At 38.9% G+C, this 26,171-nt stretch overlaps 1 protein-coding gene across 2 annotated transcripts in view; it reads right to left on the minus strand.

Moving 5' to 3' along the window:
• fibcd1b (fibrinogen C domain containing 1b) overlaps window positions 1–26,171 on the minus strand; it is a 120,060-nt gene that overhangs the window by 84,970 nt on the left and 8,919 nt on the right. Inside the window, exon 2 of one of the 2 annotated variants that reach the window (XM_026173348.1) lies at window positions 5,156–5,239. The exons of the other annotated variant lie outside the window; for it this stretch is intronic. Coding sequence (XP_026029133.1) covers window positions 5,156–5,239 — 84 coding nt within the window. The remainder of the gene's footprint in view (window positions 1–5,155; window positions 5,240–26,171) is intronic. 2 annotated transcript variants of the gene reach the window in all.

A 26,171-nucleotide genomic window follows, 5' to 3' on the forward strand; every position in this document is an offset into this window, starting at 1 on the left:
GAGCACTCAAAGCGCTTTATGCAGCTAATTCATTCACCCAATCACACCCATTCACACAAGCAATTCTAAGCTTAAGTGCCTAACATTCATACACATTCACACTCCGATGGATGCATTGGAGAGCAACATGGGGTTGACATGCAGACTGGAGCAGCCTGGGATCGAACCACTGACCTTCTGGTTAGTGGCTGATCCGCTCTGCGGAGCTACTTGTTGACCTTGAACTCACACATATTCTAGAGTCAAATGTGGGAGCTTCTGTGTGACAAATAAACTTGGGCAAAAGTGGGTTGGCAAACAGGACAATAATAATAATATTTCCAAGACACCAGCAAATCTACAGCGAAATGGCTGAAAAAGAACAGAACCAAGATGTCAAAGTCCAGACCTAAACTTGACAGAACTCCTATCCGGTCGTTAAGTCTGACGTCACTAGCCGTGTCTGGGCCTAAACTCTGCTGCAGGTCCATATATCAAACGATCACTATGGCATTACTGAGAGTTGAAAAACTGTCTAAAGTCTTTCATCTTTAATAAAATGATCAGACTTCTGTTCTACCAGGTGTAACAATTGAGTTTAACATCCAGGCATCAATGAAAACAGAATTTATGACATTTAACGGAGTTAGAAGTTAGCAGGAAGTTAGCTCGCTAGCTTCTATCTAAATGCAATATAGCATGTCAAGACTGCGGGGTTTTGGAAACAAATTAAAGCGTACAGCTCTGTTATCACTTCCAACATAAATGAAGACAGAAAACTAAACAGTAGTGACGTTTGTAGGGTTACTGAAGTTTGGCTAGCTGGTATATAATGATGTGCTATGTGACCGCTAGCGACTCAGCTATGTTAGCGTAATATAAACAAGCTAACTTTTTTTCCACTCGATAAAAGTTAACGTTAGTGTTCTCGGTGGTCAGGAACAAATGTAATCGCATGGCAGGATGCTGTAAAAGGACCAAACTTCAGCCAGGAGAACAACTGAGATAATCCATCCACAATAGGAGGTTAGTCATTCATATACTGCTGCATGGACTGGGCTGTAGTTACATCCTAAGGTTTGAAAAACTGAGCTTAAATAAATGATTAGTGGTAATAAAAGCCGAGGGAGGTCAACAGTGATCACTGACTGTTTTAGGAGCTTTTTGAGATTAAATAGAAGAAAATACAAAGCATTAAACATGTTAACAACACAAAAGCCATATTAAACGCAGACTACTTTAGGCCCGGAAGTAGGATTCGTCACGTCATCACTTAACGACTGGATAGCAGGGCCCTAAGAGAGCTGTGCATAAATGAATCCCAACAAACCTCAATAAAGTCAGACAACATTGTAATGAATGGGCTCAAATTCCTCCACAATGATGTGACAGACTAAAGCCATCTAGTTACTGTTGCTAAAAGTTCTGAATCTTCTGGTGTACTAATTTTTCAAATGTACTTTTTTTTTAGTTAAATAAGTAATGAGACCGTATAATGTGTCTTCTGTTGTTATCTAATTTAAGAGCTGGTGATGACCAGATAATTTTTTATTATGTCCTAATATGTAATATTTTGCAACATACTGCATACTGTACAACTAGACACTAGATACACTACACACATTTATGCCACTTAATGTTCACTGCATATATGCACATGGACACATAGTTGCATGGAGACCTACATAATTTGACCATAATGCTTTTTTGGGAAAAAGAACATAAAAAAAACTGGTGCATTGCTTTATTTTTTCACCCATATACATCATCGTAGAAATGAGCTCCAGGGGAATAATACTGCACATAGCATTTTTTTTTCGTTTGCTTGCTCTAATTCAACATGTAGGCCTTATGACTATACTTAGAATTTACCTTAAAATCTTTCATTACATATCAAAACTGTGTTTCTCTTTTTTCCAGTTTGTATGAGGTGCGGCTCAGTGATTTTAACTCACTGGGCTTGGCTGTGTCTATGGATGTGTGTGCAGAGGGGTGTCTGTGTCGTACATAATGTGTATAATGGCCTTGCTCTGCAGAATGACAGCAACGTAACATTAGAACGGTTTGCCTGAGTACTATCGCTAGCGGGCCAAGACATCAGTGAAAGCTATCACTGGCACTACACTAAATATTCATTGCTAGCACACTGATTATTAACGTAGAATGGAAAAGATATATGATAGTCATAGTTATGCTGACAGGCAGACCTCTATACATTAAAACATATTCAGAACACAGAGGAGTAGATGTGTTTCATGCATGTTGAACCGTAACTAGACAATGATCGAATCTGTAATAATAATTTAGTCTTGAAAAATTAAGGCTAATATAATATAATTATATTATATATAATATAATATAATATAATTATATGCCAATTATAATTGGCATATAATATATAAATGTGGAGAGACTCCCAACTCGACCTAACTAGTTGCCAACTGGTTTCTATAAAAGAACGTGCCTATGTTACGTTGCCATGAAATTGCTGTTGTACAATAATCCTATTTTTTTAGGAATCTCTACTTTTGTGTTTACCAGTTCATTTATGGTAAATGAGCTGGTTTTTACATAGTGCTTTTCTACTCTGAGCACTCAGAGCACTTCATATAACATGTCTCATTCACACACATTTATATAAGAACTTTTTTCTACATCTAAGTGCTTGCTATCTAACATTCAACTCTGTGTCTTATTAAGTGTTATTAATCTAATTCAGTCTTATTGAGTCTGTCTTATTGCTGCTCTATTGCTGGTTTGATGAACCAAAGTTGCTTTGATCACTCATACACATACCTGCCGTTCGTCTTCAAAGAAACATTTTCAAAGGGCAACAAAACCACAAATTCATTGCACATGGTTGCAGTAACTTTGGTGTTGCTGCAATCTCAAACCACCATTTTCCCTAATGTGACTGCAGAATCTGTTTTTCATGTTTATGAATACAACAATGAATCAACAAAAGTGCAGTTCAGTGTTAAAGTTCTGTGTTTTGCTAATCTGTCAATCCAGATTTCACCCTCCTGCCCACAGACACTGCATTGTTGGGAAGCATTTGCTGAAATACTGCTGAAAACCTCTCAGTTCACTGATAGAGACACAGTCCTTGTAGAAGTGTGTTACTCAGCACCATCTCGAAATGCCCATAGACACTTATTTGAAAAGTTTTTTGAACCATTACCAAAAATCATCAAAATTGCATGTTGTGAAGACAGGACACAACTCACTCAGTGTGTCACAGTCAACAGTGCTTTATTATAGTTCTTTTTGGATACCCTGGCAGTTACCCACTGCTCCACCCCACCCCTGCACAAACCACACTTCACCACACACGTATTCCATCAAATCAAATAAAAAAAAAAAGATTAAAAGGTTTGCTGACTTTTTTTTGTTAAGGCCTTTTTTCTCCTGGGAAGTTCTACTGCTTTGGATGTCAATTTTTCCTACAACTTACAATGTCAATAAAAGACGAGGTCACTTAACAATAACATAATTATGTGTCATTATAGGATGTTTGCTCAAACAAGTACAGGATGAGGATTTATTTATTTTTCAACAGAAGAATAATCACAGGAAATGCACTCATTCTTCTGTTTACAGGTAATATTTTGGTCTGTAGAAACGCACTGGCTCAACAACAAGGTGGTTATTCAGTTAAGTTAATCTTATAATTTTATGATTTTATTTTTTTATTGTGCTGTGGCAAACAATGTTCCCAGTAATAAACATGGCATAGGGATAAGACAACAGAAAAGAAATAGAAAACAGAGCAAGTGTAAAAAGAAATTAACTAACCAGGCATCTTTTCCACTTTAGAAACAAAGGTGGCTAATTTAACCTTTTTTTATGCATTATTAACCAACCAAAATGTTTCTGGAGCCAGAGATTTTCTTTTGCATTGTGTTTTGATGGTCAGTAAAAATGAAATGAAACAGCAACCTGCTTCATGCCCCATTGGAGTACGCGGTCTCCCACCTCAGGTTGAGATTTGTAGTGGCATAATGACAGTGAGAACAGGATGCAAGCAGCCTCTTAACAGTTAGGTTTTTTTTGTAAATGAGACTCTCGATCTCACAGCAGGAGACCACTCTGTAATTAGTGGCTGACTTTCACGTCCTCTCCTTTCTGTACTCAAGCCACACCATGGGATTTGAGAGGAGAACTGGGGAATTCTGATAGATAGATCGGAAAGAAGAGGCAGAGAATTAGAGAGAATTCCTCTCTGTGGAAATGATGTCCTCCCACGCAGGAGAACTGGCAGACAGTTCTTGGACAAAAGGTTTTGCCTGCTCATTAGATAAGCAGGAAACTAGCAAAACTCTTCCAAGCATCCTCACTCTCTCGTCCTCTCTCCCTCTTCTCAAAACACAAACACGCACATGCTGACACAAATCGATGTATACACAGAAGACATTCACGTTGGAGCTGCCAAACTAATACACGCAGAAAGGTACAAAAATATTTTGAAGCTAAACTGGCATGCACGGACTGGTTTTAAAAGAAGTCATGTTCACCATTTCCACCCTCCTTTCATTCACTGGCGGTTTGAATCTGACTCATAACAGCATTCAGTGCAGTTTCTTCATTATAATCTGCTATACAATCAGGCTCCATTTCCCAGTGTAGCCATGACCTCCCCTCTCAGTTCAGAGTATCTGCAGGGTCTTATCCATCTTCCTCTTGTGCGTCTGGGTATTTGAGCTGAGGTTGTGCAATTGCTGCTTCTCAGTGGCAAAATATAATGTGTTACACACAACGATTCATTTCTAAAGGAGTGAGATAGTGGCTGGTGATTAAAAAAATAATTGTCGGTGAAACATAATCTCCTCCACAGGTGAGCAAGTAACTATTCAATGTCTGCCCCTGATTTGACTAAAAAGGAGGATGGTGGATGGTAGTGTATACAGCAGTGCACGTAGTATAGAGGAAGAAATAAGGGGATTTAATTTGTGTCATTATAATATTATACATTATATCAGTTTGGATTATTTTTATTTAGCCATTTCTATCCACTTCAGTGTTTGCTAGTCCCCATATCAACTTACATATTATTCTGCAGAAATCTAATTCAAACTCTAGCCAAAATAATTTGTTTGATTTGTGTAAATTCAACCAGTTAAAAAGACAAATTGCTCAAGTATACATGTGCGTACATGTTGTGATAACGGGGCCTTACCTTAGCTGGGGTCTCCCTGGCTGTTTCTGAATCTGACCAGCGATGTTTGAGTTGAGAGGAGCTGGGCACACATTCACAGAACGTCTGCATGGGACAAACAGATAGGGCCACTAGTGTTGGCGTTTGTTCAAGTCACATGTGCAATCAAGCATGCGTGCACATGCAAACAAACACACACATACATGCATAGACGCACAGGCTTTGGATATATACTCCTGAAAACAAGTAAAGGAATACTTTTTAATCAGGGTTTAGCATCAAGTCAATTAAACTTGTAGGATATTGATCTGGCAGCAGAGGTTTGGTGTTAATGAAATTAAAAACAGGTGCACTAGAGGGGTAACAATGAGCACCCACAATAGGAATGGTTTTACAGGTGGAGGCCACTGACTTTTTCCCTCCTCATCCCTTCTGACTGTTTGGCTAGGGCCAGTGTCACTACTGGTACTGTGAGCTGAAATCTGGACCGTACAGAGGGTGCAAAGGTCCTAGCACATTGGACCTTGAGGGGATTGAGGGGATTTCAAGAGACAGGCAGTTATTCTAAGGGAGCCGGACAGAGCCATAGAAGGTCCTTAACCCATCAGCATGACCAGCATCTACTCCTTTTTGCAAGGAGGAACAGGATGATCACTGTCAGAACTACAAAATGACCTCCAACAGACCACTGGTGTTAATGTGTCTGAGAAAACAATCAGAAAAAGACTTTATGAGGAACCTACATCCTCTAAAGGGCTTCATGGTCACTGCAGAGCACAATGAAACCAGATTGGCATTTGCCATAGAATACCACAATTGGTGCCAAAACTTGCACCCTGTGCTTCTAATAGATCACAGCAGGTTCACCCTCAGCACACCTGAAAGAGTCTGGATAACCATGGTGAATGTTATACTGCCTGTAACGTCATTCAGCATGACTGGGTTGGTAGTAGGTCACTGATCATCAGGGGAGGAATAACCATGGAAGGACGCACAGACCTCTACAGCCAATGGGCAACGGCACCCTGACTGGCATTAGGTATCGAGATGAAATCTTTGGACCCACTGTCAGACCTCATCCTGGTGCAGTGGGTCCTGGATTCCACCTGGTGTCCAACAATGCTCAGCCTCACGTGGTAGGAGTGTGCAGGCTGTTCCTGGAGATTGAAGGAATTGATACCAATGACTGTACCCCCACACTCGCCAGACCTAAATCTAATCGAACACCTCTGGAACTTTATGTTTTAGGCCGTCCAACGCTGCCAGGTTGCACCTCAGACTGTTCAGGTCTGTCAAAATGGAGTCTGCTGCAACCTTTTTTCCACTTTGATTTTCGGGATGTCCGAATTCAGCCTTCTGTACAGTAGATTCATCATTTTCATTTCCATCAAGTGATGTGGCATCCTGTCATTCCACATTACCCAATCCAATGTCAGTATAAATATTCAGCATGACTTTTCAAACGTTTCCTTTACATCTCAAACGTATCATTAAATTCAGTTTTTATGACAGGTTCAATTTCCAGAAATCATGGACAGAGTTTCTTCTAAAATAGAAAATATCAAAAAGTAACTTTTAATTAACTGCATGCGGGGAAAACACTGTGTGCAAGCAGCACTTATTCATACAGGTAAATGTGTGCAGTGTGAAATTTGAACATGCTTCAGGATACAGTATGTGCCTAGTGCTGCTTAATATGTGTGTTTGTCTAGCGGTTCTAGCTGCTACACAGATAAAAGCAGAGTAATTACGGAAGTGTGAGCTTTCTAACTGCTTCCAGAGACCACGTTATTCCATGACCTTAAACACTACTCCTCCCCCACTGGAATTGCTCAATTAGCTAGGGACAATAACCCCAACACAAAAGCACACATCCCCAATCCCAGCTGAGTACTTAAGAATGGATGCAGCAAACATTAGCAATTAATATATCAAAATGAGTTTTCTATCCAAGCCTGGTGTCATAAGATTTTCATTAGTGAATTTATATGACTAAGACTATATGTCTTTACACCTGTTATGAGCAGTATTATAAGATCACTTTAGAGCTGTACTAATTTTCAGTAACCAGGGGATGAAGTAAGTTGGGTTTGGTTAAGTTTTGCTTTGGTTTGGCAAAGAACCACTGACTCTTATATTCAGCAGACATGGCATGTCCACCCTCCCACACTCATTTTTTACCTCTGGTTTGGCCTTAGAACTATTTGTGTGCTAATTGTTAAGCTAACTTGATTTGTCTGACTGTTGTGATGCTCATAACTCATATGGTGGTTTTGCAGACACATGACTTCTAACGACATACCATTAACTTGCTCTGTTTTTGAACATGTGGCCAAGTGATTAAGGCCCCAGTCACACAAACCTAGAGACCCATCTACAACCAACTAAAAACCACTGGTCATCAGGGAAAAATATGTATTCCCCTACCAGCTGGTGAGTGGTTGCTGGAGGTTGATGGCAGTTGCTGGGAAATCGACTGCTAAAAGCCCCAGTCACCTACATCTGCTGACAAGTCAATGACTCCCTGACACTAAAGAAAGATGTGGCAAAAGCCTCTTTGGAATTGCTTTGGTTGGTCGGAGATTGGCACAGTCATCCAAAGTCCACAAAAAAACCCCAAAACAAACGTGGAAAAACACTGAGCAGCTACTTTTAAGGTTGTAGTGAAACTGTGAAAAGTGCGACACAAAATAGACACAGAGAACTTTTCCCATCAAAATAAAAGTCCACTTTTTCAAGTAGCTTAGCTAGCAGTTTGCAAGTGATTGCAGATAAGTTTGCAACCAATTTCACCTAGTGTCAGTCAACAACCATATGGAAAAGAAATAGTAAAAACTTATAAAAGACTTGCATAAGATGTGGCCTACTCCATATAGTGAATCATATAAGGTTTTACTCGTGAAAGTGGCCACTTTCTCATTACTTTCATATATTGTTTTAGTAAGTATCCAAAACATACAAGTTCAATTTATATAATTTTTCAAGGGATCTTATATCTGTTTTCACTCTTGTATGTTTTTCATACAAGTTTCACACAAGACAGATACAAACTTTATAAGATTTATATATATATCTTTTCCATATGGGCAACCTCGGGCAACTACTTGTCAACCAATGACAGAATACACATTTTACACTTGCAGCTGGTGGCAGCAAGACGCTCAATATGGCTAACTCTGGAGCAATGGGCTTATGACCTCAAATGAGAAATCTCTAAACATTAAGCTTTCTAAATGTGGAAATGGCTGCTTATGGGGGGCAAGTGTGGCAGCTATACAAAGCCACACAGTTACTGTGTGGGCCTTCTGAAAAAGCCACACTTAAAAGAGTCTTGAAATCCACTTAAAGTTGGGAGACTGCTGATAATTCTCTCAGATTAATGCAGGTATGATGGATGCCTTGAGCTTTTTAATGTTAATATTTCAAATATAGTAGCTGTGAAAGTGCATGTTGTAAACATGCAAACAGCAGTTACATGTATGCAGTTGTGCAGCGTTGCTTGCCTTTGTGTATGTTTTGTCAGCTGCGACTCACACAGTCATTGTTATCTCGGCTAACCAATAGCTCACCTTTTTGCTCTAAGCATTCATTTCCAGTGTGTAAGACAGCAAGAAAGAAATAAAGGAAGGTAGTGAGAGAGAGAAAAAAGTTAAGGGTGGGTGGATGGGGGAAGCGGGAGATTTGAGAGAGGTGTGCAGAATTCTAATGAGCAGCCTTAGGGTCAGTGATAGAAATCTATGTCTGTTCTGCCTAAAACATTGCAGCTGTCTGTGCAGTACACAGAGAGCTACAGAGCTGCGTTACTAAATAAACACAGACTCCACAGTGATATGACCAACGCACTAACAAATCAGCTACATAGTAGAGTGAAAGCTACTGAATTTGTGTGTCTTACAAATTCATTTTAGTAATAAAAAGCAGGCAAATGTGTTGTGAGTATACAAAATGCGTAAATGCTTGTGTGCACCAACACACATGGGCACAACGTGTACTCCCGTTTTGTTGCAAAAGGGAAAAAAATTTATAAAAACATCACATGTGAACACATACACACAGAACAAAAGCTTATGTGTTGCAGCTGCAACCCACTTAGATTCCTGAGACTCTGCCTTTCCATTATACTGAGCAGCATGGATCAGAGCTTTAGTTTGTTCATTCCCCTGCCTGCTAATGCTCACATTGGGGTTTCATGCTGCCCGTGCACACAAACATATACGCACGTGCCCCACAGTGACACACCAATATCTGTGGAGCTTCTTGTTGGCAGTGGTCCCAGCTTGGGCATGACTGCTTGGCAGTGTTTGTCTAGTCCTAAACTGACTCCACAAGCTCCACCAGCGGAGAGGATTTACACTTAATGGAATATTTGGGCTTTTTATTGGTTGGACCTTACAAGCAGAATCCTATCTGATGAGGCACGTCTCGATAAGACAGAGAGGGCTCAGACTTATCCCGGGCGTGCCTGAATGTGTACGTGTGTGCTTTTTCAATAAGCGTACCTATGTATTTGCATGAGTGCATGGATAGTGTGTGAATATAAATATTTTAGGCCAGTATCCCAGGTCTATCTAAGAATATTTGGATTGTGTGAACGTGTTGTTCTTGGGATAATTAGTTCGCTTTGCAGAATACCTTTGCGTGAGACTGTGTGACAGGGACTTTAGCAAGGTGTGTTTTAGCCTAGTGCTCACTAAGCTGATGGAGTAAAAGAGGCTTTGCATATATTCACTTGTGGGCTTACAAATCATTTAATGGGACTTGCAGATTGGTAAATGAGGGGACAGAATGATGAAAAAAGCAGAAAAAGGGGGTATATAAAGCAGGATGAAAAGCAGAAGGATATTGTGTAGGGGTGAACGCCCTTACATAGTTCAGCAGTGTTTCATATAAGAGATTATCTACTTAAGTGTGCATTCTCTGTAGACACTGCTATACCAAACAACACTCAAAACCAAACGGAAACTTTATTAGTGAGAAAATAATGACTAAGTGTATAAATTTGTGCCATTCCTCCAAAATAAATTGTGATGTTCTCTAGCTTGTAATCAGATCTTAAGAAGATAAACTATAATACACCTTGAAATCTATAATGAGACAGATTAGTATTAAAAATATACATTTAATCTAACATTTTAATACCTTAATAACAATTCATGCAGTTATTTCAACAAGTTATTTTCCAAACCCACAAGGAAATATTAATACCCAAAATAATGACTTAAAGTAATTTGATTACATGTAAATATATTATACAATGTAAAACATTACATTTAACAGAATCTCATCAAAACAAATCTACTTGATTGTTATACATTCAGTCTATATGAAGCTTTTTTTCCTTAATGATTATTTATCTGAATAGATACACTTTTGATTTTATATACATTTGTATCAGCTGTGTTTTACTCACACAATTGCGTCCTGTTTATGAGGGCATTGAATCATTTTTGAGTGTATTTTACATTAAAATATGGCAATGTAAAATCACAAAGAACTCATTAAGTTCTTGGATTTTAAAGATAATTTGGGGCTGTTTTAAATGGGAGTTAATCCGAATCTTTTCTTTTTTTAAATTTACGGTCATTTATTTCTTGAGGGTTTGTTTTGTTTTTTTTCTCTCTGAGGATTCAAATGTCACAACCCAACAAAATAAACATTGTCTAATCATTAATTCAGGGACTTACATTTAAAATTCAACAAGTTCTGAGGCCGGCCTTGCCAGAATAATGATGATTAATGGTCTTACAGATGCTTACCTGAGATGAAAGGAAGCTTCCAACTTTAACTAAAAGAAAAGACACCCCAAAGCTGCACTGTATCATGTCTGCAGATGATCTGCTATCATCATCTACTTACAGAAGTCAGCCAGAGTGTCAGTATGGGGGTAGAACTTACTGTACCCAGTCACTGGTCCAAATGTTAAGCTATCTGTTGAGTCCCAGTAAACCACCACCCAATATCCATCTTTCATGGATCTTGTCCTTCCCATTGTTATTTATGCAGGACTGAAGATGTATGGAAGTAATCATATTAACAAATATCTAGCAGGGTGAAATTGATTAGGTGCTGGTGTCCTTAAAATAATGGTTTTGTGTGTTTTATGATGGCACAACTATAGTTTTGTTACGGAGAGCTGAGTTAACCCCCTGACCTTAGAAGACCAATATCCACTGCAGCACAGCATCCCCTCAGAGAGAGAGTGAACATGACCACTTGCCACCCGATAGCACTCAACCATCACATCTTTTACTCGTGCACTGCCATACATGTACACACACACACACACACACACACACACACACACACACACACACACACACACACACACACACACACACACACACGCACACATGCATGCACATATCCTCTAACACGAGTAAAGGAGCAAACGCTACATTTGTCTTGTGCCATCAGCATCAAAATCTGATCTCCTTGCCAAGGTCAAATTTTTAAGATGTAGGATACCCCCTTTGTGCGAACGCAGTCGCAAACATAGACATACACAGAGAGATAGATGGGCAGACACACACATGCATGGACACACACACACACAAGTAAGGGGACCCAGTAGTGCTATTTGAGCTACAGTCATTAGTCATTCTGCAGGGTAGCTGTACCATGAAGCAGGACACCAGTATCCCTAACATGCATGTATTATTTATGAGTGCCTGTACGGTTTACACGTAGTGATATATGCAAATGTATACATTAAGGAGACGCAGCTCTTCATTTTTGCCTATTTGAGGAAGTGTCTGCCTTCTTATCACGCTGCTATTAAAGTAGCAACACTGTGGGGTGGAGATTCATCTTGCTTTTTAATGATGCGTCTTATTTGTGTGCGTGCGCATGTGTGTGTCTGCATGAAGTTCATAAGGGTATCAGTGAATGTGCTTGTGCATCCAGGTAGGAGTGTACTTGCGTGCCCAGGTAAGTGTGTTTCTTGTCCTTGCATGATTGTGCTTGTGCACTTAACTGTTCTTGCAACAGCAATCACAACTCTAAGTGGCCTGCAATTTCAAAGAGAAAAATTGAAGTGGGAGTAGAAAGGACGAAGAAAGACAAGCAAGCTGGTGAAGTTCAGCTGTGAGGAGTCCTTGATGAGAATTATTTTGATTATTCCTGACGAGAGTAACAGGAAAAGCACTATAAATCTATCCTTTTCACTCCACAATAATTTATTGAATGGTGAAGGTGTGCCTTTACCAAAGATATTCTTGTGTTTGTGTGTGCAATTAGGATGCTGTTGCTGTCAACAAAGCATGACTGGTGCATGTATAATCTCCAATAGAATACACCCCTCTTGATGTGCATATGTGCATGAGCATTATGTTTTTGACATTTTATGCAATCATGCTCAAATCCTCCTTACTTGACCTGCGTCTTGCACATTAAAGTTTAATTTCAAGTCAAGACAAGTCAGGTTTATTTGTGAAGCCCAATCTCACATTCACTGTCTTCTTTGTCATCATATCACCAAAGCAAGGCCTGGTTGCTTTTGTTCTGAAAAAGGAATGAAAAACTTAAAGAACGAGGGGATGTCAGTGACATGGAACAAAAAAAATCAAAGAGAAAAGTCTTAGTTGAAATGTCTTAGAAGTCGAAGAAAACTCACAGAAATCATGGAAAATTAACATAATATTGCAAAAATTGTAGGTTGAGCTTTTGAAATATGATGTTTTCTGTCTGCAAAAAAGACCCATATGGTAGAGACATGATTTTTAAAGAAATTTCAAATCATTTTATTTTATTAAAAACTCTTTAAGATGTTTGAAACTTACTGCTTTGACACATTTCTCATTCAATATGTAATATTTCCCTACCTCATACTGATAGGCTTTATGTGTTTAACAATTGCAAGCAACACTTTTTTTTTTTATCACTAAACGACAGCATAGGACATATAGGTCTTACAAGACATAAAGTAGATGTAAAATATTTACTTAAAGTTCATATTTTGTCTCCATTTGGTTAGTCTCACATAACCTGTGAGAGAAGAGGTAACAATATATGCCTTTTGAAACTGAAAGCCCTTTTTCAATCTTGCTGTTTCACTTCATGCTTACAAAGAAGCCGTTCTGACCTTACGGTGATTGCGTGCTTTATAATCGTGGCTGCAGTGATATGTTTTTGCATTCCAGTGTGTGCGTCTCAGGGACAGTTGGTGACAGAGTCAGTCTCTGTGTGGCCAATTGCAGTGTGAGCTCCAAGGACAGGCAGTGGAGGGTAGAGCGGGTGATTTGTCTCTTAGGATTGAACTCATCCCCCTGCTCTCCTGCTGGCCTCTCCTTCCTCTTCTTTCTCTGCATGCTGTCTTATTTTGAAGGTGAAGAACATTTCTTGCAGTGTTTGCATGCATTCATTTTAGCTGATGCAGCATATTGTCTTTTCCGAATTTAGAGTTTGTGTAGCGTGCACAGTTACACAAGGTCACAGATCCTCAAATAAGCCATTAACATTCACATACGGATATTGTATGTTAAACAAAGCGCTACAGCACAATTTACATATTTGCTTTAGCCCAACGGAGATATAAATACTTATACTGTATATTTTATATATACTATTCTGACCATATAAAACATTTTAAACATTATCATAAAAACTATTCCTTAGGCCTTGGTACTATATTATGCATTTTATTATGACTTTTTAAGTTTATTTTTACCTGTGGATTTTTTTTCTAATCAGTCTGGAGTGGCTGTCTGGGACCAACCAAAGTTCTACGTTGCTCTAATATTGTGATTTCTAGCCAGGATTTGTCTTAGAGGCATTCAGTCATAATCCCACAGATGGTAGCTTCACACCATTGGCTCTTCAGCCAAACACATATGCCAAATGTGTCTGACCCTGTGTTCTGTCTCCGACTAAGTAGGAATACAGCATCAACAACCAGCAGAATTAAGAAAATATATGCGTATATACATATAAACTGCTCATAAAGGGTAATATAATATTTTTGCGAGTCATTAGCTAGGGAATCCAAAGAAAGTGCACCATTTTCATCAATCATGAGCTTTACACAGAGCTGCTCCTTTCAAATCATTGTGGCCTACCATGAAGACACAGCAAATAAACTAATCTCTTATTATATTTAGCACTCTGTAGCATAATCATTTTTGTTGTTTTTAGTTGGAGAAGATTATATTATTTTCTCAAAACTTTATAATCTGTGCTCTACGTATTAGGAATTTCTATTCTGATTTTGAATCATTGGAAAATCACAGAAAAATCAGACAGGCATAAAAAAGCTAGACTGTACACATTGGAGTAAATGCTCACCACTCTATAGCTAATCACCTCTGCTATTGCTTTTTTGCAACTTAGCTTGATATATGAAAACTGTGCTAAGAGGTAAAATAGAAACTCTTTTCATTAAAGTGCAGAAGAACTGTAAAAAAATGGCTAATGCTAGTGTATGGAAACCAAATTGCTCTTTAATAACTCTATCAAGGTTTTATAATGATATATTACTTAAGAATAGGATGTTATGTTAACCAATCAAGTGCAATGACTTGCATTTCTATGCTTTTTGCACTGAGAAAGACTAAGCACAGCAAGGGCATTATTAAGATCTGTGAGTCCTTGACCTCACTTTCAATCCTTAACAGTGGATAACAGTGTATTTCTTAAACATCTTGTAATATTGATGTTAGGTTTTAGTATGAAATGCTTACTGAGTTACTTCCAGCACAAGTGTAGACAGTAACTCGTATTATTTATCATAACATAAATAACTGTAAGACTACAGAAGGTACCTTCTGATATGTTGCTATAATATCTTTTTATTAAAGATCTAAAGAACAGATTTGTTGTTAAAGATATACCCATTAAGTTTAATTGTCTCCCTGACATTTGTACCTTTTCACATTTTCTTTGAAAGTGACATCCTCTACAACAAATAACCAAACTTCTTCAATGTTCTGCATTAGAAAAGAGTATGTGTTTGTGTTCGACTATGATCATGTATGTGTGAACACACCTGTTCATTAAGGTCAATTTCCTGGAGTCCTAAATCTGATTTTCCCTCCTCAAAAGTGAATGTGAAAAGATTATTACTGGCTTCGGTCTTGTTAGCCTTTACAAAGCTTCCCAGAAAGCAAACACAGTAGTACTGCTGCTGGCACTACTCATAAATACCAAAGCAATTTTGTCAATAGGGCCTTTACTGTAATGGAAACATTCTAAACTTCGGTGCACAATAACCCTTCAGAAGCTATGGGCAATAAGTGGAGCACGTACTGCAGAATGGGGATATGCATGCATCGTTAAGGGGCCTCTTCATGTAGAGTGCGGGGGTTTGATCGCTGCCTTTATAAGGTGTAGTATCGGTCACAGGAAAATGTTTGTGTTATTGTATAACTTATTGAGAATGACACAGTTTCAGCATCAGTAAGGGCATATTTTTAGATTTAAAGCTATCAAAGGGCAAACAAATGGAAAAGGAATAGTCTTACGAGCAAATACATATTGCATGGTAAAGCAATACCCTAGCAATGAGTCAAAACAAAGCAAAGCAATGGCATTATGCATAAAACAGTGCTGCAGCAAAAATAAAAGCGCTGCAAGCACTGTTTTCCACTCCACGAGGAAAGCAGTAGTACCCACCTTAGTGAAAAATGGGAAATAAAGTAAAACCCTAATGGCTTGCCCAGGGTTGGTATGGAGTATATACTGCTCAAAAATTAAGGGATCGTTTAAAACACATATCAAATTGTGATGAGTTAAATAATCAAACTAAAAAATCTTTACTGACATATAATTTGTTGAAAACCAAAAGTCATAACAAGAGCCAGTGGAAACCAAAATCAGCAAATCTTTAAATATTGCATTTAAAATAAGTTAATGTTGTTCACATGTTCCCTTAACATTTTTAGTGGTATGTTTTAATATATTTCTTAATCATATAACATATTTATGTTCATGTATAATAACAATCTTACTAAATTAGTGTTCTGATTTGTGGTAAGACATTTTCCCTCGTGGTGAATTTGATTTGTTTTTGTTGCAAAACTCCTGTTAGATATATCCAAGCATCCCATTTGTTCAATATGGTTTGAAATAACTATTTGCACTTGAATCCGGGAACAACACTGCATACAACAATTTTTTGTATGTACTGTTAAGCTGTTGCATTAACAGTTACTGAAGCCAGTTAATGCAATCCAAATTGCAACCTAGCATATTTTACTTTACTTGGGCTACTAGTGCTCAAATAAGAAAAAAAAAGTGATGAGGTGGAAAAAATGAATTTCAGGCCACACCATTTGAAATAGAGCACTTTTTTTCCTTTTACATTACTCTGAAAACTTGGATCAAAAGTCACCAGCCTGAATCTTTGGGACTGAGAAGCAGACAAATATGAGAGCAGAAGCACACTTGCTCTCTGGCTGTTTGTAATAGGAACTGTCACACAACTGTCACTTTTCCTGTGAATGAACTAGGGCTGTGTCAAAAAAAGTACTCCAAATGAACAGTCAGAATACGGCAAGGACTAAATAAATGTAGAGTGACTGCATAAACAGACCAATTGAGTGTGGTTAGCTAGTGCTAGACATCAGTCATGCTCAGGAAGTAGCAGACAAGCTTTTCACTGTATTTACTGAACTAGAACTATATAATAACTCAAACTCACCTCATGTCTGGCAGGTTTTTCATACCAACTTCTTGCAAGGGCTAGTGTAGGTTCAGAAGTGACAGGAAAATAACCATATGGTATCCTAATGCTACTAGCTTACTGTTAGCTAGCAAAAACAAATCTTAATATGAGTTTCTAGATTACACATCGACTTGAGTTAAGACTGGCAACTGGAAATCAAATGGATCAAATTAAAAAACGTAACTTAGTTTAATTTTGACGAATTAAACAAGACGATGCAGTCCTTACAGCATGCCAATTCTCCAATTTCAAAACAACAGTAAGGTGGCAAACCTATAGATTTGACCCATTCTCAAAATAAGGAAACTTTAAAAGGAAGACACACAAGAACTTAATTAATGGAGTTCTCTGCTGACAATTTCTCTGGAGTTACGAGATTAAACTGCTTCATTAGTGTCTGGGGAGAAAACAGACAGACGAGAAAGGCAGACCTTGGGGGGGAGAGAAATGGGGAGACGGAGAAAGAGTAAGAGCCTGCTTTGTTAGTGTTTGAAAGAGCCACTTTCAAGGCAGTAATTATGACGCAGAAAGAATGTAATTATTTTCCCAGAATGCCAGAGGGCTTTCAAGTACCTCTTAATAGTGATGGGTGACAATCTAATAGACTACAGATATAAGTGGTGCACGAGGCTTAATTGGTGTTTAAATGTAAGTGACTTGTCTGAACACATCTAGGCTCTTTCCTAAATGTGTCGACTGCGCCTGCACCTTATGATCCAGCCTGACATGATGTGACAAATTTGATCAGAGAAAAGCAGTATCATTGTGCAACTCATGCAATCTGACAGCTTGCAGTAACAAGCCTGAGGTGTTGCGAGCGTTTTAAGACTGATTAAGCCGCTGTCACATTTTGCACTTCCCTGGAGATTCCTGTTTAGTGCCAAATTCACAATCAGATGTAGAAACTCGATGTGAATAGAGATCGTCACGGGTCACTTGAGAAAGTTAAGTTTCAGATGGCACATGTTGGCTAGGAAAATGAGCCAAACGTAAGATGCTCTAAGTTACCAAGAAGGAACTCAGCTGCATTACTTCATGGTATTTGGATGACCAGCTTTTCTATTTTAATTAATTGTGATTTGGGGATTTATGCTTTACAGGGAAGCACAGTATCTCACTCTAAATGACTTTTCACACATGGGCTGAAGTGTCAAAATAAATGATTCACTATAATGGATAAACCACTTTGCACCTTGTTGCTGCTTTTCCCACTGCACTAGTGTGAACATGGCTTATGGGAACAGAGGCATTCTCTGTATAAGCCCGGTGGGAAAACTGCAGTGATGAGTTAAAATGTCTGGACTCCTAATGGAGGGAGAACACACCACACAATTTTGTTTTTTTTTACTTGAGCCTCTGTCAGCTTACATTTGAGCACTGTCTTCACACAGTCATTTCCTTTCCTCGCTACTCTGCTAAAACGTTGATTCGAGAAGCTTAGTAGTCTCACTGAAATCATAAATCCATTTTTATTCATTTCCAGATTTTCATTTTGGAAGATCTATTATAAAAGGGGGGAAAAAACTATTGAAAGCTCAATACATACAGCACGCAGTGACATTTCGAGTAAGCCACAGCAACAAAGTGTTGTAGCTTGTAGCTCTAAGAAAATCTGCTCTGAAGCAGAGAGTGGGTTGTGAGGCTTGTGACAGATGTGAACAGCAAGCTGAACTTTATTTTAATAAACACTGTAGAGGGATGTGTTTGCCACCACCCCCAATACCCTGATCACCATTTGACCCATGGCCCGGCTCACAGCCAACTTCTAATTGTGACAAGGCGCATATGGCACACAATTATTCAGAATAATCTGTTACCATGGTGACAACTGACCCTGATGGCGACTGATGCATGCTCTTTATGTTAGGCTCTGTGGTCAGAGGCAGTTTTTGCCTCTTTGCCCTCCTAATGTGCTGCGGATTAGAGATGTACATTATCACTTTAATCTTCTCTTTAACCCCTTCCATCGGCCTCGCAGCCCCAGCAGAGAGACGCCTACAGCCACTCAGCGGAGCTGCATATGGCCACAAATGACGTGTGTTTTCCTGCTTATGTGTTTCATGAAAGCCTAATATAAACATACGATTTCATTCTCCCCATAGTGCCATCCTATCTCAGTAATCCACTTCACTCGTCATCTCCATCAACTCCCTTTGGTGTCTCTAAGTGTATGCTCATGATATAAATATACCAAGCTGCTGTTAAGCTCTTACTTACTCTGTCTCTCCCTAAGACAGTCATCTTTCACAAAACAGATAAACAAGCCTTCCACTCGGGAGGTGTATATAACTTACTGGTGAGGTATTCCCTCCCCTTCACCTGCATGAGTCATAATTTTTTTAGTAATGGCAAAATAATTTGTTTTGAGCTTAAAAATGTCAAAACTGAATTTTCCTCAGATCAGTGACAACAGTCAAAAAGCCATTGCAAAGTATATTAGGTAAAGATTATGATTTTATTACAGTAATAATTTTGTTTCAAAGATAGGAGTCATTTTTTATCACATTTTCCCAGTGATGCTCATGCATCAATGGCACACACTTGATGCCAAGACTTGAATCGAGTTAAATTGTTAAGTGGATTAGAAACAAATGCTATTAGGGCAGAATTCTTCCATTAGACAGGGAAGTCAGGAACATCGTTCTATAAGTTTCTCAGGTTCATTTATTGATAATATATGGAAGATATCTAAGCCACTGCAGCTTTGTGACCCCTGACACGTCTCACTACAAGCTGACAGCAACTGTTATACCCCACGTAACAGAAATCCCCACAGCAATAACACCACAGCCACCTAAAATAGAAAATACACAATCATCACTTTCTCTTCAGCTGATGAAGGCAGTACCTTAACCCTGGAGTTAAAAGTCAGTCTGTCAGAACAAAGGTTAGTGACCCCAAATCCCCCCACCATCTCTTCTCCTAAACTTGTTATTCCTTCATCCTCCTCTCCTACATCCATTCCTCTTGACCACCCTGCCCCATAGTGCTAAAGAGTTTCTCTCTGCATCTTCAACACATGCAATAAATCAATGTGAGCTGAGTGGCTGTAGAAATAGTGTGAGTCTGATTGATTTCTTATGTTAGCACATTATAGGAGCCTGTGAGGGGGCTGCCAGATTTCATTCCCCAAGTGAGAGAGGCTGTGCGAGAGAGAAAATAAGTTCAAAGTATGGTGGGAATTAAAGAAAGACACTGTTAGCTAAAGAACAATTTTCAAGACTTGTCTGTGATTATATGACAATTATGCTACAGTCTAGTCGCAAATTAAGGGTTGTCAAAAAAAGAAATAGACTCTCAGTTTTATTCTTTACTTTTCGCTGCTTTTTCTCCAAACCCTACATCTTTTATAAAAACACCAGACTTCAAACTTTTCTGTTAGATATGTGACAGAAAAGTTTAGCCGGCTTCCCTGGAGCATTTAAGAGCTGGGTGTCTCAGCTCCTGCTCCTTCTCTCCATTCACCCAACTCCATGGTATTTGTTTGCTTTGGCTTTCATTTCATTTTATCAACTGATAAAACACATCAGCACACCTCATGGAGTACTATAGTTTTCTATTAAATGTGGTTAATACATTGTTAAATTCTGGTGCAAGTAGTGTCTTTTCCATTATTTGTCATGGCCCTTTAGTTGTACTGTGACAAATTTGGGGGCTCATCTGGGATTTGAACCTGGAGCCTCTCCAAAAATGTTGGCGGATGAATGTTAGGTATGTGTTGTTTAGTGTAAAACCTAAAGCAACCAGGCCAAAAGCCGCCCAACCAATAACATGATGCCACCAGTTCAGAGGTCCCAGGTTCAAATCCTGGACGAGCCCCCAAATTTGTCACAGTTAGTCAAGTGCCATGACAAATAATAGGAGAGAAATGACTTAAACCAAAATTTACCTTTTTATTAACCAAATAAAGTAGACAAACATCGTGCTTCATGAGGTGTGCTAATCAGCGTTTTCATCGTAACACTAGTTGGATGGGTGATTGAATGTTAAATATATATGGCTTTGGATGTTGTGATAACCTTAAACAACCAGGCCAAAGCCCACAAAACAAATAATATGGTGTTGGGTGAATGGAGAGATGGAGCAAAAGCTGAGACACCAAGCTCTTAAATGCTCTGGGAAGACTGGCCAGGTGTTTCCTGTTGTACTGATTAACTCTGCCTACCAGACAACACAAATGAACAAACAGCCGTAACACATCATGCCCTGACCAAGACAGAGGGCTGTCACAGATCCAGTCCAGTTCCGTCGCGTGTAAACTTAATTCATTAGTGATTCTGTAAGGAAACTTTAAATAAAGGTGGCAGACAAATGGCTGAGACACTGCTGTGCTGACAGACTTTCTAAAGGCTTTTACAATATCACACAAACCTAGACTGGAAGCACTTGTACCTGATAATCTGACAGCTTGTCTGGAAAATGTCAATTTAAGATTACTAAAGCAAGGTCAAGATGAAAGTAAAAAGAAACTTTTACAAGTGTATAGATTTTAAATTGTGCTTTTACATGCCATCCATGAGACACAAAAATAGATGAATGAAATTAAATAATACTAAAAACACAAGGATAGGGGGATATAGAGGGCAGATAATGCTCAGAGAGAATGCAAAGATAGTCTTAAGATTCTGTTTTGAACTGTTTGATAGTCAGGGACTGAATGCTGCAGTGTTTGGGCCATACATCTTCTAAGTCCTTGGATAAAATAACAAGCACTCCAGCAGAATAACAAAACTAAGACATCAGTTTCAGCAGAGAATAATAAAATCCCCTCTGGCACAATTTAAACAAAACACTAACATTAAAAGCCTGAAAACTATTTATACTATTTCCTGTATGGATGTTGTATTAGATTGCAATTATTCTACAGGTGGCTATCAAGTCTACGCCAATACACACTGTGAGAGCCAAGTCAGACAAAATGCCAGTAAAGGACACTGCTTGCCTTTCACACAACAAGAAAATACAAAACCTCTGCCCAGCTGGTTGTTTTTATGCATCATAGAGTTGAATTAATTTTTATGAAGTCATGGTTTCTCAAAGACAAACTGTAACATTTATGGTGAGATCTCAACAGTTCATCCCATATGACCAAGGTTATGAGCAAATATGTGCAGAGTCAGTCTGCAGATATTTGCTCATGGAAGCTCATAAAAGTGGTACTTTCCTTTACTACTGTGTTACCAAGGTAAAGGTAAAGGTAACATGGTAAACTTTACACACAGAGAAGATTATCAGCAAACTATCAGCTTAACTCGTGTTTACCTTTGCCACACAGATGTCTCACTTTAACCAGGTTGGATCACCAAGGTCATCCCAGCGCTATTCTCGACCGGGTTAACTTCAGAGGATCAGACCAGCAGCTCACTACTGATTAAATTACAGTCATCATTCCCACAGGACTGACAGGAAGACCATCGGAAATATTTGCAGATCAGATTTTAAATGTCAAATCATAATTTGTGTGTAACTATAACACCATTTTCCCGGTGCTTTGTTCATAATTATCATAATGAAGTTTGCAATTATGTACTTCTACCTCTTTCACATGAAAATGGTTTTTGCTGAATAGGTAAATCTAAATCTAACACAGCCTGCTCTGTGATGTTAGTTATTCAGAGCACCTAATGCTAGGCTCAGTGAAGCCAGATCAACCAAAGTGAGTCAGTCCAAGATGAACTTGCTGGTCCATGCTAAGCATTAACATTACAAGCTTATTACGGACTACAGACTCCATGTCAAAATGTATTGCATGTGATATTGAGTATTAGGAATACTGTAGAATGCTATGCCTATTATCTGCTGTTTCCTGGATATTTGTGTCCATCTAAAGCTTTAGCTACCGAGCTTTAGATGTGTACATTTTACTGTAGCTGGTTTTCCTGTAATGTTTTGCATTACTAAAGAGTCTGTGTGTCCGGTTTCATGCACAGTAGGTGTCTGCATGAGTGAGTGTTTGTTTCTCTGAGGAATATGTCGTTCTGTTGATGCCAAATTCCACAGCATCAGCAGAACGAGTGGTCTGCAGTACTCAACATTTCCATATCCAATCACATTCAGGATATAGTATTGCAGAGACGTGCAGAATTTCACCAAAGGAGACAAGACAAACCACATATAATAATTATGCTCTTGTCTAGTGAAGCCATACGAGGGGCTCAAAAACTGCTCTGAAATGAGATGTAAGTTGACATAAAGCATAATGGTTTTCTTTTTGGTGATTAAAAAAATGCAAGGTAGATGATGTATGACAAAGCCCATTTCAGCAGCTCTGTGTCTGTGTGATTTTTTTTTAAATGGGCTGAGAACAATAATATGTTTCTTCCCAAAGATATAGTAAATCCAGCTATGTGGGCTAGGGAGGGATTTTTAAAAAAAACAAAACGCAACAACAATCATTCTCCTACATTTTTTTTGACAGATTTAATGTTTGAATCACTTAAAAGGAGGGTTTTGGAATAACAACAAGCCATGGGAGTGAGGCCTACAATCCTCATTTATTCAAATGTGCCACTTTCCCCCAGCACATCTGAATAATGGCACACAGTCTGCCAGATTGAATTTTTGATGATGAATAAATAATGGATGTTAGTGGATAAGTCTGTTAATACATTAGCCATGAGTTTGTCATAACTGTTTAATTGGATAGCTGCAATAAATACATTTCTGCATACCCCCCTGCCTCCCTCTGTGTCTGATTAGTCCTGGATAGATTTCATGGATCAAATCTATTTTATTTATTTATTTTTTATTCCTCTCCTAAAACTGTTCTCACTTCCAATACCTTTTGGGATACTCATATCACTCACCTAACCTCTCTCTTGGTGTTTTCTTCATATCCTACTAATCACAAACGTAAAACATAACTGACTTAAAATATAGTTAGCGGGAACTCTTCTACTATTAATGACTGATACCAAAGATGCTTTACTGCTTGCGGTCAGTGCCATCCTTGCAGAAAATGTGATGTACATTTTAAAGGAAGGGATTGGGCTTGGTTTGGTGCAGGATCTAATTAATTCTCATTTCTTATTATCTTGTAAAAGCCGGTCCTTGAAACTAAAAAAAAAAAAAAAAGTCGGTGGCTATTAACCATCCACTGAGTGTGTTTTTTCTGACACATTTAACTGAATGGATAAGGAATTACATTTCCAAGCCAATTCATAAGTCAAGAATACTACCTAATTAGAACAAGGTTTTCTTAGCCTCCATCCTTGTTGTCAATTAATGCTGCTATTAACCTTGAGACATCTGATGGCGCATGGCCCATAATGACGCTATTATGTTTCCTCCGTTAGCTTAAGCAAGTCATCAGCAGGTAAATATATGAAGCTGGTTTGCTGTGGAATTGCCTTTACTTGGCTCAGAGAAGAACCAATAATGTGATTTTGGAGAGATGGCTGCACGAGAGAGAGCAAAGTATCTCGATCACGTGTGCTCTGGCAGTAAAAAGAGGCCCCCAGTACACAAGCACAGGAACAGATGACACTCTTTAGCATTACTATTTTAAAAATCAGCTGTGGCTTGCTCCGAGGCATTCTCCATATTCAGCTTAGTTTATGTTAAGACTGCATTATCATCCTCTTACCCCCTGCTCTCCTATGCTTTTTCTGCTCCAGGTCCAGTGGCCAGCAGATGGATTTCTTGATTAAACTTCCCTGTATATCATAAATTATTTACTAGATTTTCAAATGAATTCGCTCAATTAATTCACTGTTCAGGCTTCATTTTTAGTTTGATGCATCAGAAAGGAAAAATGCGTAGGTGACTTGTTTTGTGTGCTTCCATGTGTGATGATATTTAATAGTTGATTAATGATGAGGGAGCATCAAGACAAAAAAAAGCCCATTATGTGGTGTTGTGGAGCGATGTATGTTCGCTTAAAAGAAGGATCCTAATCTCACATCTCTATTTTATCAAGACGCTAGCGTGACATGAACAGAGCTCTTTAACTCTTACATTGAAATCGCCAGGAGGAAATTGGACATTTCTCACTGCAGATATAAAGATAGGGTCCAATCTGTCAGGGAAACGAGCCCGGCTAGTTGTCCTCTGCGATGACTGAACTCTGTAATACATGCACACGCTGCATCGCTCTCATCCCTCACCCCACCGCTCGTTTCACATCTAGCCCACTCTTTTCCTCCCATCTCCACACACCTCTCATCTGCCTCGCTCTGCTGCCTCTCACAGGTGATTTCCAATGCATTTTTAATGCTGAATTAGCAGGGAGGTGAATGATCAGCTGCATATTAGTGATATTATAGTCTCTTGGAATAAAATAAAACATTTTCTTTCCTTTAAAGTGTTCCTTTTTTAATCTTCATGACTTTTTTTGCAACATATGCTGCAGGACCAGCAAAGGTCCAACAGATGTACTTTTCATGTCCTTCCCTGCCTGCTTTCCTCTCCCCCCAAGTCTTTTCCTGGACTCTTAGCTCTTCTACTGTAAAACCCTACCCATCAGGTCAGCTTGTTGACAGGTCTGTCAATACGTGCTCTGGCTGGTAGAGAGTAACCTTGGCCTCTTTCTTAATGCTCGCATTTACTTTTTCTCACAACTGTTCAAAAACATACAACAGGCCACCACCATCATCATCATCATGTACACACGTTGTGTTTGCCCACACACATTTAAGGACATGCAAGTACACTGAGTCACGTGCACCTTCGGGCATACACACTTGACCCAAAGCGTATGTAGTGCACAAAATCAACATAATCACCAGAACCATGAATCAATTAGGTACAGTTATTCCCTATTACAGCTGTTTTCCTGAATGCGAGTGAGCCCTTGGTGATGCTTTGGGGCATCTGCAATGAGCCTTGTAACTGATCCAAGAGTTGACTGTGTGGAAAAAGACTGCGTTCCCTCCCCAAAAGCAATGTGTGGTATATCTGATAACAACCCTTTGTTGATGGTACGTGGGATTTTGAGCAGCTGGAATATATCTGCGTCATCTTGCAAAGGTACATGTGCCCCCAGCTAGCCCGCTGTCTACGCAACACTGATCTGGGACTGTCTATGATTCATTCGCTCCAACCCTCCTGTGTCATTTTTACTCCACTTTGGGTTACTCTTTTGTTTCTTTACTCTAGGTCTTGTTTTCATTCTTCTTCATCAAATTCTGTTTTCATTTGTGTTCCTGTCCTTCCTGGATAATGGCTCTTTTTTCTCCGAAGGCCTCGTTGGCCAGCTTGCAGCACTAGAGATCTGAAAGTCTGCACATTCATGTGAATAAGAAATATATACACTGAGAAAGTGAGAAAAAATATAGAAATAAGGGGTGAAAAGCACACAGGAAAGCAGTTCCCATGTTTAACCTTCAGATGAGCAAAGGCCTATCTTCATAGAGCTACGCATCCCAGCATACATTTCTATTC

This window comes from Astatotilapia calliptera, chromosome 7 (assembly GCF_900246225.1).
Source record: "Astatotilapia calliptera chromosome 7, fAstCal1.2, whole genome shotgun sequence".
Classification (NCBI taxonomy): Eukaryota; Metazoa; Chordata; class Actinopteri; order Cichliformes; family Cichlidae; genus Astatotilapia; species Astatotilapia calliptera.